Source organism: Oncorhynchus mykiss, chromosome 11 (genome assembly GCF_013265735.2).
Source record: "Oncorhynchus mykiss isolate Arlee chromosome 11, USDA_OmykA_1.1, whole genome shotgun sequence".
NCBI classification, from domain to species: domain Eukaryota; kingdom Metazoa; phylum Chordata; class Actinopteri; order Salmoniformes; family Salmonidae; genus Oncorhynchus; species Oncorhynchus mykiss.
Genome location: NC_048575.1, coordinates 40,627,433 through 40,641,075, shown reverse-complemented (window position 1 = coordinate 40,641,075; position 13,643 = coordinate 40,627,433). Strand labels below are relative to the sequence as shown.

General features: G+C 41.5%; 1 protein-coding gene across 3 annotated transcripts in view; it reads right to left on the bottom strand.

Annotated features, from left to right (window-relative positions):
- The window catches only part of grid2 (glutamate receptor, ionotropic, delta 2), a 555,674-nt gene that overhangs the window by 102,919 nt on the left and 439,112 nt on the right, over positions 1–13,643 (bottom strand). For all 3 annotated transcript variants that reach the window (XR_002475295.2, XM_021620870.2, XM_021620869.2), the window contains exon 11: positions 10,023–10,335. Coding sequence is in view for 2 of the 3 variants with exons in the window: in XM_021620870.2 (XP_021476545.2) it covers positions 10,023–10,335 (313 nt within the window). In the remaining variant the exon portion in view is untranslated. The remainder of the gene's footprint in view (positions 1–10,022; positions 10,336–13,643) is intronic.

Genomic DNA, 13,643 nt, shown 5'->3' with positions numbered 1-13,643 from the left:
GTGGTCCTATGGACAGATACAACAATCTCAGCTGTGGAGCTCTCTAGCTCCTTCAGGGTTATCTCTGATTAATGCCCGCCTTGTCTGGTCCATGAGTTTTGGTGGGCGGCCTTCTCTTGGCAGTTTTGTTGTGGTCATATTGTTTTTGTTGTGGTCACATTCTTTCCATTTTTTAAGAATGGATTTAATGGCGCTGCATTGGATGGTCAAAGTTTCGGATATTTTTTTATAACCCAACCCTGATCTGTACTTCTCCACAACTTCTCCACCTGTATGGAGAGCTCCTTGGTCTTCATGTGCCGCTTGCTTGGTGGTGGCCATTGCTTAGTGGTGTTTCAGACGCTGGGGCCATTCATAATATGAAGAATACAATTGAACATTGGTGAATAAAATATAAATTATATTTTCTCCAAACGATTTGAGCTGGTGCGCATATTGCCGCTATTCTGCATTGAGCGTTTAACAAAAAAACAGGTCCTTCTATATGCTAATTTCGAGTTATGTAACTTTAGTTAAACGAAGGTTAAGTAAAATAAAAGTTGTGATACAAAATATGTTTGGATTTTTGTAACATTCTAAGGCTGCATGATGCAACTCTAATTAAGATTTGAAAAAAATAGCATGAAAGGCATGAGCTCTGTTTTCTCACGCAATTGCATAGCCTAGAGAAATGTTGCGCAACATGAGCTCATGGGCTCTCATGAAGTACTTGATTTTTGAATACATTTGCATTGATGTCAGTCTGATTGGAGGGACAATAGAGTGCTGAGTACTAGGCAGTTAGCAAGTTTGGTAGGCTACTAATTGTCACGTCTGGTCCCGCTCTCCCTCTCTGGCGCTAGCGTTGATAATTAAATGTTCACTCCCTGTACCTGCTTCTCGTCTCTACCCGCGTCGATCCTTACACTAATGACCATCAGCAGCATCAGAGCTTGGAGAAGCCTAATTACGTAACTAAACAGTCACATGGAATTTGACTGCGGTTATGACCCGTGACCGCCGGTCTGGCACTAAGACAGTCACCGTAACAGCCCTATACTCCCCTTCATTTACACTGATTGAAGTGGATCGTAGCTTTCGCCTGGATTCCCCTGGGGAATCTGTCATGGAAAGAGCAGGTGTCCTTAATGTTTTGTACACCCGGTGTGTATTCTCTATTAGATGACAAAGAGCCAAAGCTGGTGCTGCATCGTCATGTTCGCTCATTCAGCTATATCTGGATGGTTCTATGCCGGCAGTGAAAGATATTTTTTTTCTTCTGTCAATTCTCACATAGAAACGTAATTGGGAGGAAGAATGTTTGAAATACTTTTTTTGTATCACAAATCATGATGACAGTGGGCCTTTCAGGCCCGTTTCAGACCAATACATGCCTCCTGTAAGACCCTACGATCGGTGAACCGTACGTGATATAGACATCTTGGTGTCATTATAGTCATTACAGTGCGCACTAACATATGGAGTATGTCTACATTCTGAAATACAACGAGTAGAGTCAACTGAGAGTCAACTGGTACTGCCGGCCCATGATTGGTCTGTGTCAGGACAAATATAGTAGTCAGAATGGATCACTATTTAATTAAATGTCTCGATTTGTAGCAAACTTTAAAATAATTCACAGTGCTGTCATATATACACATATTCATATACATAGCTCATATATCAAGCACATATATTAAGCCGCCTGACTCAAGTCATTGCACGCACCCCTGTCAAAACAGGAAGCACCCTAAACTGCCATAAACTGCCAGTTTCAGTTCCCCCTATCTCACGCTTCCTTGACACACAAACATTTCATGAGCACTGCACACTCACACTCCACCCCCCTCTACTGGTCGGGTGCCAAGAGCAGAGGACTCTGCTGTGCCTCCAACTCTTCGGGACAAGTCAGAAGACCACCACGACAAGACTCCACCTACATTATTCCATGTATATAATCTGCTACAACCTTTGTCTAGGTCCCTTTTTCAGCTAACTCCTTCTGAGCTATATGAATCAGGTCCGTGCACGTTAAACTGCAGGACAAGATATCTTTTGACTCAATAAACTGCCTTTTTGTTACAACTGAAATCCACTCTGTCCAGCGTCCATGATTTGGTCTCACTCTCCTGTAGTTAAACATCAACAGTGGGGATCTAACTTGATCATAATAAACAATTTTTTGCGAACAAAACAATCTGCAATTTTTTTTTGCTTGGCTGTTCTGCCGATCGTAATTTACATAGGCTTTCTAGGGCAGACCAGGGCTTTTGGCACCGCTAGGTTGCCACGCAGTAACCGACCATCAGAGCTCATGACTTCACACTCCAGACCGGACATTGAGGGCCTGCATTTTATACTTACAAATCAGTTGCGGTCAATGATGTTTAAGATGAGGGAGGACACTTCTTTTTTTTAATGAGCATGGTCTTATTTCTATTACAGCATATTGGATGACTGTCATTCATATTCCATTCACCCAGCTGAATGTTACATCGATAGGTTTAGGCTACTACATGATACTCTAACTTTCCCTGTACCCATCATGAGGTTGCTACAACCTAGCCAATGATTGAACGTTTAAAACGTAGGTGCACAGGTCGAGAGAAACATTTGAGTAATTAAGGTGACAGACTGTGGCACATTCAATACCGCCTTGCACACTCTTGCCTGCATCTAGCCGATCTAGGGTGTAATCATTAGTACAACAGTTGTGACCCGTTCTGTTTGCTTCCGTTTAAGAAATGTTTTTCAACAGAATCGGCAGAATGATTCTGATCAATCTTCCCTCTAGCTGCGGGCAGAATAAATACTAGTCCGCGCAGAGAAGCAGGAGATTGAATTTCTCTCAACTTTCTAGAGATTTCCCCATCAGTTAACACTATCAACACTATAAATTCCCTATACTGTGGGAAATGTGATCGAATCAACGCAATACTAGCCACTTTCAATGCAACATACCGAAACAAAACGAACTATGCAAGACTTACTATGCAAAACTAGCCATGCAAGATATTCTGTTATAGGCAGAGCGCATCGGAGTATGATTCTACTGCATTGACAGGCACGACTGGCCTGTACTCTACACAGACTGGTGTGCCATAACCAATCAGAGTTGAAGTAGGCCTACATGCAAATAGACTATTGCCATATATGGATTTGTGCCATTCACTTTGAACTGGACTGCTTTACAGCATGAGTGGTCATGATTATTATGTCTTTGTTTTGAGATCAAAGCGAGATTTGCATATAGCCACATATGTTCATTTGTTCATATTCTTTGCTAGTTACTAAGTTATTAGCCCATTTATCAGTGGAGTGAAGTAGTTAAGTAAAATTACTTTCAAGTACTATATATCTGTACTTTACTATTCATAATTTGGACAACTTTTCCTTTTACTGCACTACATTCCTAAAGAAAATAATATACTTTCTACTCCATACTTTTTCCTTGACAGCCAGAAGAACTCATTACATTTTGAAACAAGACAGGAAACTGGTCCAATTCACACACTTATCAAGTGAAAATTCATGGTCATCCCTACTGCATCTGATCTGTCGGACTCACTAAACACAAATGCTTAGTTTGTAAATTATGTCTGAGTGTAGGCTGTGTTGGCTATCCGTAAATAAATATAATTAAATAAAACAGTGCCGTCTGGTTTGTCTAATTTAAGGAATTTGAAATGATTTATACTTTAACTTTTGATAATTAAGTATACAGTGCATTCAGAAAGTATTCAAATCCAAATTTTTCCACATTTTGTTACATTACAGCCTTATTCTAAAATTGATGAAATCGTTTTTTCCCCCTCAACAATCTACACACAATACTCGATGATAACAAAGCAAAACAGATTTTTAGAAATGTTTGCAAATGTATTAAAAATAAAAACGTAAATATCACATTTACATAACAAAATGTGAAAAAAGTTAAGGGGTCTGAATACTTTCCGAATGCACTGTGTGTTAGCAATTATAATTACTTTTGATACTTAAGTATATTTAAAAGCAAATACTTTTTGACTTTTACTCAAGTAGTATTTTACTGGGTGAATCACTTTTACTTGAGTTCCCACAAGAGCACAAAATGTGTACATTTCTAGCCATCTTTGAAAAGCAAGTCAGGAAAAGGGCTTTGTTCTATGTCTTAAAGGGGAAGTGTTGTATTTTGAGACAGGCTTGAATAAGCTTAGTAGCCAATAGGCAGAGGGTAGCATAATTTGCAGGATTCTCTGCAATAATTGTCACATCTGCTCCTGCTACGCCCTCTGGTGTTCATCCGGTGTCTTCTTGATCTACAGTTACTCCCCCTGTACACACTCTCTCTCTCTCTCTCTCCCTCTCCCTCTCTTTGTGATTGTGTGGTTGGAGACAGGTGTGCTGGAGTCAGAGCAAATCCCTACCAGCTGCAACTCGTTCCATAATCAAGACCTCTACAAATACTCTACATGTCCTGCCACTTCCACAGTGCCAGATTGTAATCTCTGCTCAGTCAGTTCATGATTCTAGCCATTTATTAATACTCAAGATCCTGTTACTCTGCTGTGCCTGTTTCCCTACCTGACACCGTTTATCCGCTCATTGCAGTTACTGCTCTGTCTCTGTCTCCTATTCCACATCTCACCACCCAACTACCTTGCTCTAGATTTTACTCACTACCACTACCTTGGATTCCCCTCAGGCCCTTTTTACCCTGTTCTACTCAGCCAATCTCCACATCTGTTTTTTCTGCAACTCATCCGAGCTACCCCGGACCTGCACTCCATATCTCTCTGTGCAACAATACATATTTTGGTTCATTCATCCCTGTTTCCTCATCTGAGTCTGCTCTTTTGGGTTCTCCTGTGTCGCTTCGCATAACAATTATAGTATGGGAATAAGTGGTTTCTTGCATCAAACAACAGTACAAAATGTTCAGTCACATCCTTGTCTAGAGGACAAGTGGATAAACAGGTTAATGTCAAGCCCAGCATGTTTTTTTTCTTCAAAAGTGTAAACACCACACATTGGCTGCTACTGTAGGCTGAATGATAGAACCCCTATTTCCATGGTAGGCCAGTCTGGTAGGACTACATTATGATCGAATAGCCACAGTAGCCTACATGGCCACTGTTTAAACAGTCAATTAAAACACGTACAGCTTCAGTGTTCACAGTAAACAAGTGCGGGAAGTTGCATGAAATTTTCACAACATTCAAGGGAGGGAACATTGCCCCTGATTACACGCAAACACAGTCACTTTCATAGTAGCCACATACAAGCATTATCATTTGGTTCATTGTATAATTACTTCTCGCATCTTCAGCTAGCATCCCTCTTTGTTTGAGCCGGGTGTTTGAGTATTCTAAACTAGCTAGCTGCATTCGCTAGCTAAGTGAAAGAGATTTTTTTTTTTAAAGAAATGGATATTGTTCAAAACTGTTCAACTATTGTCTTTCTCTCTATTTGAGTCAACCACTCACCACATTTTATTAACTGCAATGCTAGCTAGCTGTAGATTTTGCTTTCAGTTCTAGATTAATTCTCTGATCCTTTGATTGGGTGGACAACATCTCAGTTCATGCTGCAAGAGCTCTGATAGGTTGGAGGACGTCCTCAGGGAGTTGTCATAATTACTGCGTAAGTCTATGGAAGAGGGTGAGAGCCATGAGCATCATAGGTTTTGTATTGAAGTCCATGTACCCAGAGGAGGACAGAAAATAGCTGTCCTTTAGCTAGACCATGGTGCAACCCTACAGAGTGCTGTTGAGGCTACTGTAGACCTTCATTGCAAAACAGTGTATTTAAATCAATGATTTGGTAACGTGAATATATTTAGTAAAGTTTTTTCTAAAAAGGAATTTAAAAAAAATGTTTCACGTAAAAAAAAAAAATATATATATATATATATTTGAATTTTACCCCTTTTTCTCCCCAATTTCGTGGTATCCAATTGTTGTACTATCTTGTCTCATTGCTACAACAGTGTATTTAAATCAATGATTTCGTAAATCAATGATTTAGTAAAGTAAAGTTTTTTCTAAAAAGGAATTAAAAAAAAATGTTTCACGTTAAAAAAAAAATATATATATATATATTTTTTTAATTTTACCCCTTTTTCTCCCCAATTTCGTGGTATCCAATTGTTGTACTATCTTGTCTCATTGCTACAACCTCGGGGCTCGGGAGAGACGAAGGCTGAATGTTATGCGTCCTCCGATACACAACCCAACCAGCCGTACTTCTTAACACAGCGCGCATCCAACCCGGAAGCCAGCCGCACCAATGTGTCGGAGGCTACACCGTGCACCTGGCAACCTTGGCTAGCGCGCACTGCGCCCGGCCCGCCACAGGCGATGAGACAAGCAGATCCCTACCGGCCAATCCCTCCCTAACCCGGAAGACGCTAGGCCAATTGTGCGTCGCCCCACGGACCTCCCGGTCGCGGCCGGTTACGACAGAGCCTGGGCGCGAACCCAGGGACTCTGATGGCACAGTACAGCGGTACAGTACAGCAGTACAGCGCCGTTAACCACTGCGCCACCCGGGAGGCAATAAAAATAAATTCACTGAGGAGGATTGTCCTCCTTATCTTCCTCTGAGGAGCCTCCACTGACTGGCATTAAACGTCATTAACCAATCACATTCCTCCTTTAGGATTGCACAATCAGCAAATCACCAGCAGAGGGAGTTCCCATTGAATACATTTAACATTCAGTGTGTTGGTGGTGCTCATAAAATGAATCAGAACTTCAGAATTAGCAGAGAGCCCACTCTTGAAATTGGATGTACTTGTCGAGTATATTGTTCCCAAACAATATGTCTTAACATTTAAACAATCAAAAAGGGTAGTTTTGAGATATTCATATTAATATTTTTAATGTTCATGTGAAACATTATTTTTCATATATAAATACTCCATATGTTAGTGCACACTAAAAGGACTATAATGACACCAATATGTTGTCTGTATCATGTACGGTTCACAGATAATAGAGTCTTACAGGAGGCATGTATACTCCTCCTATAGGGACGAGGTCAGAGACCTGGCCCGGTGGTGCCAGAAAAAACCTAACCCTCAACGTAACAAAGACTAAGGAGATGATTGTGACTACAGGAAAAGGAGGACCAAGCACGTCCCCATTCTCATCGACGGGGCTGTAGTGGAGCAGGTTGAGAGCTTCAAGTTCCTTGGTGTCCACATCAACAACAAACTAGAATGGTCCAAACACACCAAGACAGTCGTGAAGAGGGCACGACAAAGCCTATTCCCCCGCAGGAAACTAAAAATATTTGGCATGGGTCCTCAGATCCTCAAAAGGTTCTACAGCTGCAACATCGAGAGCATCTGGTTGCATCACTGCCTGGTACGGCAACTAGTCAACCGCAGGGCACTACGGAGGGTAGTTCGTATGGCCCAGTACATCACTGGGCCAACGCTGTCTGCTCTAAAAATTGGCAAGCCACCCCAGTCATAGACTGTTCTCTCTACTACTGCATGGTAAGCGGTACCGGAGTGCCAAGTCTAGGACAAAAAGGCTTCTTAGCAGTTTTTACCCCCAAGCCATAAGACTCCTGAACATGTAATCAAATGGCTACCCGGACTATTTGCATTGTGTGCCCCCCTCCCACCCCTCTTTTACCCTGCTGCTACTCTCTGTTTATCATATATGCATAGTCACTTTAACTATACATTCATGTACATACTACCTCAATTGGCCTGACCAACCATTGCCCCTGCACATTGGCTAACAGGGCTATCGGCATTGTGTCCCGCCACCCACCATCCGCCAACCCCTCTTTTACGCTACTGCTACTCTCTGTTCATCATACTGTGTATGCATAGTCACTTTAACTATATCTACATGTACATACTACCTTAATCAGCCCGACTAACCGTTGCCTGTATATAGCCTCGCTACTGTATATAGCCTGTCTACTGTATATAGCCTCGCTACTGTATATAGCCTCGCTACTGTATATAGCCTCGCTACTGTATATAGCCTCGCTACTGTATATAGCCTGTCTACTGTATATAGCCTCACTACTGTTATAGCCTCACTACTGTTATAGCCTCACTACTGTATATAGTCTTGCTACTGTTATAGCCTTGCTACTGTTATTTTTCACCGTCTTTTAACTGTTGTTTTTATTTCTTTACTTACCTATTGTTCACCTAATACCTTATTTGCACTGTTGGTTAGAGCCTGTAAGTAAGAATTTCACTGTAAGGTCTACCTACACCTGTTGTATTCGGCGCACGTGACAAATAAACTTTGATTTGATACTGTAGGTCTAAAAAGGTCAAAAGCATCCTTTCTCTCAATTAAGTGTATATGAGAGAATTGCCAGGACAATCAGAGATACTTAAAATAATTTCCGCTTCTGCTTGCGTGGAACCGCCCATCTTCAGACTCTATCTGGGATGTTGTTGTGTACTGAGGACCTCCAAATCAATTCACCCCTGAGGACAATGACTGAGACCCAAATGGCACCCTATTCCCTATATACAGCACACATTTTTACCAGATCCCCATGAGCCCTGGTCATTAGTAGTGCACTAAATACTGTATATAGGGAATAGGGTGTTATTTGGGATGTGTCAGGATACTGAAGAGGTTTGGGAATATTTAAATAACAGTATCCCCTACAGCATAGTGTGTGTGTGTTTGTGTGTAATTCTGTGTGTGTTTGTCATTGTGTCTGTGTGTCTCTATGGCTGCGTTTACACAGGCAGTCCATTTATGATCTTTTTTCCACTTGTTGGTCTTTTGACCAATCACATCAGATCTTTTCACATCAAATCTTTATCGGAGATGATCTGATTTGTCAATAGGGGGAAAAAATATCAGAGTTGTACTGCCTGTGTAAACGCAGCCTATGTGTGTATTTACGCATTAACTGAGCCTTGGGATGTTGATGTCTATTCAACGCATAATGAGCCACAATTGACCAAGGCTCTCCTGCATCAAGCTCTTGTAGATTGCCTCGTTGTTGATACTGAGGTGAGAATTGGTTTACTAATAATTTGATAATGACTAGATGACTTAAGTGTAATTACAACTAAAAGAAGATCGATTGTGAATAAAAGGGAACAATTAGCATTTATCATGATCATCATTACCGGCATTAGTAAAATGTAGATTGAGAATTTGCTTGTTATGCTGTGAGCTCATCGGCGGCTCATTCAAAATAAAATATTCCACCAACTCTAAAATCATTCGCAGAATTTGCATAATTAATGTGGCTCAAAATGTACTAATCTGAGTCCTTGAGCATATATAATAACAAATACTAATCGCACTCTGAAAAAAAAACTTAGTCAATGCCATTATCACGCTCTGCTTTTTCTTTGCTTTCTTCTATTTTCCCTAAGCTCACCTCTTCTCCTCAAATCCAGAGAAATGGATTTCAGCCTGACCTTTGAAAGAACGCTGAAAGACAACCGTCACCATGTTTTTGTCTCTCGTTCCCTCTACACATCCAACACTGTCACGACTTCTACCAAAGTCGAAGCCTCCCCTTGTTCGGGCGGTGCTCGGCGGTCGACGTCACCGGTCTTCTAGCCATCATTGATCTATTTTTCATTTTCCATTGGTATTGTCTTGTCTTCCTACACACCTGGTTTCAATCCCATTCATTACCTGTTGTGTATTTAACCCTCTGTTTCCCCTCATGTCTTTGTCAGAGATTATTTGTTATTCAGTGTTGTGTTGGTTTTTGTATTGGTGCGCGACGGGTCCTCGTACCCACTTTGTTTATTGTTACATTTAGTGTTTGGAGTATGTTTCGTTTAGCTGTTATTAAATACTCCATTACACTCAGTTTGATTCCCCTGCGCCTGACTTCCCTGCCACTCTTCTCTCTCTCTTCTCCCACCTGTTTCACTTTCTCTCTATTTCTCTTCAACATAAACCCATCCCCTTGCAATACTCCAATTTTTTTTAAAACAACAATGAAATCTATTAAAAACAGGGATAGTAAAGGGTACACAATGCACACCAGGTGATGAAAATACATTTATAAAGAAAACAAAAGTATACCAACAAAAATGAACTCACCCTGCTGGACGAATGATCCGTAGACAAACCACATGGAGTTGTAGAGGGTGGTGGAGGAGACGGTGCCCATGGGCAGGCGCGGCGGGTTGAGCCAATTGAGCAGGTAGACCAGTATGCCCACCAGTAGCACCGTGCCCGCGATGCATGCCCATAGCGACAGGTCAAAGGGCGCCAGGCAGGCGAACATGTCCACGGTGCGTTCAGCCTTCCTGAGCAGCACGCCCACCGAGTAGTCCATGTAGCGCGTGGTAAAGTCCACCACACTCTCCCGCTCTGGTGTGATGGTGAGAGCCGAGAGACCCATGTCAGCACGCTGGAAAAAAAAACACACGCATGGACACACACACGCAGACGCACGCACGCACACACAAACACAGATTCATTAATGCCAAGATTCAAGGTGTATGGAATTCAAGAGAATTAGGGGATCCTGTGAACACACACATCAGAAATCACTGCATCCAACAGGTTCCGTGGTAAGGAGGAGGGGTATGAGAAATGTAACTTTGCTCGGAGTTCTGATTTTTTCTGATTTTAATTCATGCGTATATCAATAGAATCACATCTCATTCTGCCATGGCTATTCTGTCGCTGCTGATGATCACAGTCCTCCTCTCCTTTCTTTTGTCAAAACAGACACGTATCGACTCCACACTCGCTATCTGACACACTTAATACTCACCCACTTCTCAGACGAGACGGATAGGGGAAAAGACAATACCATGTTAATTACCTAGAGACCGCATCGGTAAATTGAGGGATTGCCATTTTCTGTGTGACCGTCTATTGTATTGATGCGAAGCAGAGGTTATGGAGATGAATATGGCTGGGAGTCATAGTGTGAGCGTAGGAGGAGTTCAGTCATCTTCAAGAAATTGTTTTTAGGAAGAAACCGGAGGATGAGGGTACCTCGATAGATCATTAAGCCACTAAGCCAATCAGAGAGCCTGAATTAGAATGCCACGGTCCTACTATAACTGATAACCTCACGATATTCGTGTGTGTGTGTGTGTGTGTGTGGGGGGGGGGGGGGGGGGGGGGGGGTTTATGCAGGCCAGGGTCAGCTCTAAACCCACGAAGGCTAATTTAATTTCCTTCCACATGTTGTGTCTCATTATTATAAGACGCTGTGTGCAAATACTATATACACTGAGTGTACAAAACATAAGGAGCACCGGCTCTTTCCATTACATAGACTAACCAGGTGAATCCAAGTGAAAAATATGATCCCTTATTGATGTCACTTATTAAATCTACTTCAATCAGTGTAGATGAAGGGGAGGAGATGGGTTAAAATAGGATTTTTAAGCCTTGAGACTATTGAGACTTTGATTAGGTATGCGTGCCATTCAGAGGGTGAATGGGCAAGACAAAATAGTTAAGTGCCTTTGAACGGAGTATGGTAGTATGTGCCAGACGCCCCAGTTTGACTGTGTCAAGAACTGCAACGCTGCTGGGGTTTTCACGCTCAACAGTATCCCATGTGTATCAAGAATGGTCCAGGACATCCAGCCAACTTGACACAATAGTGTGACGCATTGGAGTCAACATGGGCCGACACATGAGGCTATTCTGAGGGCAAAAGGTTCTGAGGGCAAAAGGAGGTGCAACTCAATATTAGTAAGGTTTGTCCTATATAGTGCACTACTTTTGTGACCAGGAACCATAGGATTCTGGTCAAAAATAAAGCACTAAATAGGGAATTGGGTGCCACCTATTCAATACCAGGGGTGAAATAGCTCCTACCAGCTGACATCAAGTGAATAACATACAACTGTGTGAGAATATGAATGACTCCACATTTAAATGGTGTCGACGAGTTTCAGTGTGGGTTATTCCGAACCGAACTAGCACTGTTCACACATCTGGTTTGCACCCCAAATTGCAACCTATTCTCTTTATAGTAGACTACTTTAAATGAAAGGCAGTGCAGGATAAAGGGAATTGGGTGCCATTTGGAATGCCCTCCTAGTTATAGCTCCAGAACTAGCACTAGCAGATTAGTTTAATGAGGAAAAAACTAGTGATAGTTCCCACATGGGGTAGGAAGAGCTGATGTTATTTTACCACACACACACACACACACACACACACAATTAATCACTGTTGACTTAATTAGCTAATTTCACGGTCTGGTAAGGAAACAACATGCTTAAACAGGCAGAAATGGTCATTTACTGTACGCAGCACATGTCGCAAAAACCATCAAACGCTATGATGAAACTGGCTCTCATGAGGACCTCCACAAGAAAGGAAGACCCAGAGTTACTTCTACTGCAGAGGATAAGTTCATTAGAGTTACAAGCCTCAGAAATTGCAGGCCAAAATTAATGCTTCACAGAGTTCAAATAACAGACACATCTCAACATCAACTGTTCAGAGGAGACTGCATGGAGGAGGAGGTGTGATGGTGTGTGGGTGCTTTACTGGTGACACTGTCAGTGACTTTAAAAAAAATTCAAGGCACACTTAACCAGCATGGCAACCACAGCCTTCCGCAGCGATGCGCCATCCCATCTGGTTTGCGCTTAATGGGACTATTGTTTTTCAACAGGACAATGACCCAACACACCTCCAGGCTGTGTAAGGGCTAGTTGATCAAGAAGGAAAGAGATGGAGTGATGCATCAGATGACCTGGCCTCCACAATCACCCAACCTCAACCTAATTGAGATGGTATGGGATGAGTTGGACTGCAGAGTGAAGGAAAAGCAACCAACAAGTGCTTAGCATATGTGGGAACTCCATCAAGACTGTTGGAGCATTCCAGGTGAAGCTGGTTGAGAGAATGCCAAGAGTGTGCAAAGCTGTCAAAGGCAACGGGTGGCTACTTTGAAGAATATAAAATTAGAAAAATGTATTTTGATTTGTTTAACACTACATGATTCCATTTGATTTGTTATTACATGATTCCATATGTGTTATTTCACAATGTTGATGTCTTCACTATTATTCTACCATGTAGAAAATAGTATAAAGAAAGAAAAACCCTTGAATGAGTAGGTGTGTCCAAACCTTTGACTGCTACTGTATATAAAATATATATTTTGTATATATTTACATATATATATATATATATATATATATATATATATATATATATATATATATATATATATATATATATATATATTTGGGGGATTGTAAATTATGCAATTACACGTCAATCTTTCTGCAATATTGAAGCTGATCTACCCCCTAAAAAAACATATAAAAAATTATTATAATAATAATATCCTTGAAGAATGAATAACAATGTACCTGTATCCTCTGTATCATTCCAGACACTATTTTTGAACCTTCATTTAACTAGGCAAGTTAGTCAAATTATTATTTACAATGACCGCCTACCCTGGCCAAACCCAGACGATGCTGGGCCAATGCACAATTGGCCCAGCCTCCCAATCACAGCCAGATGTGATACAGCATGGATTCGAACTGGGGACTGTAGTGACGCCTCTCGCATTGAGATGCAGTGCCTTAGACCGCTGCACCACTAGGGAGCCCAATAAATATCACAATATGCCTAAAGGAATAGAGGCAAAGGTAATACAACAAAAATTATATTAACATTTTTCCCTTTGGCCTGTGTTTGTAGTCTTACGCACAGGCATATTTCCAG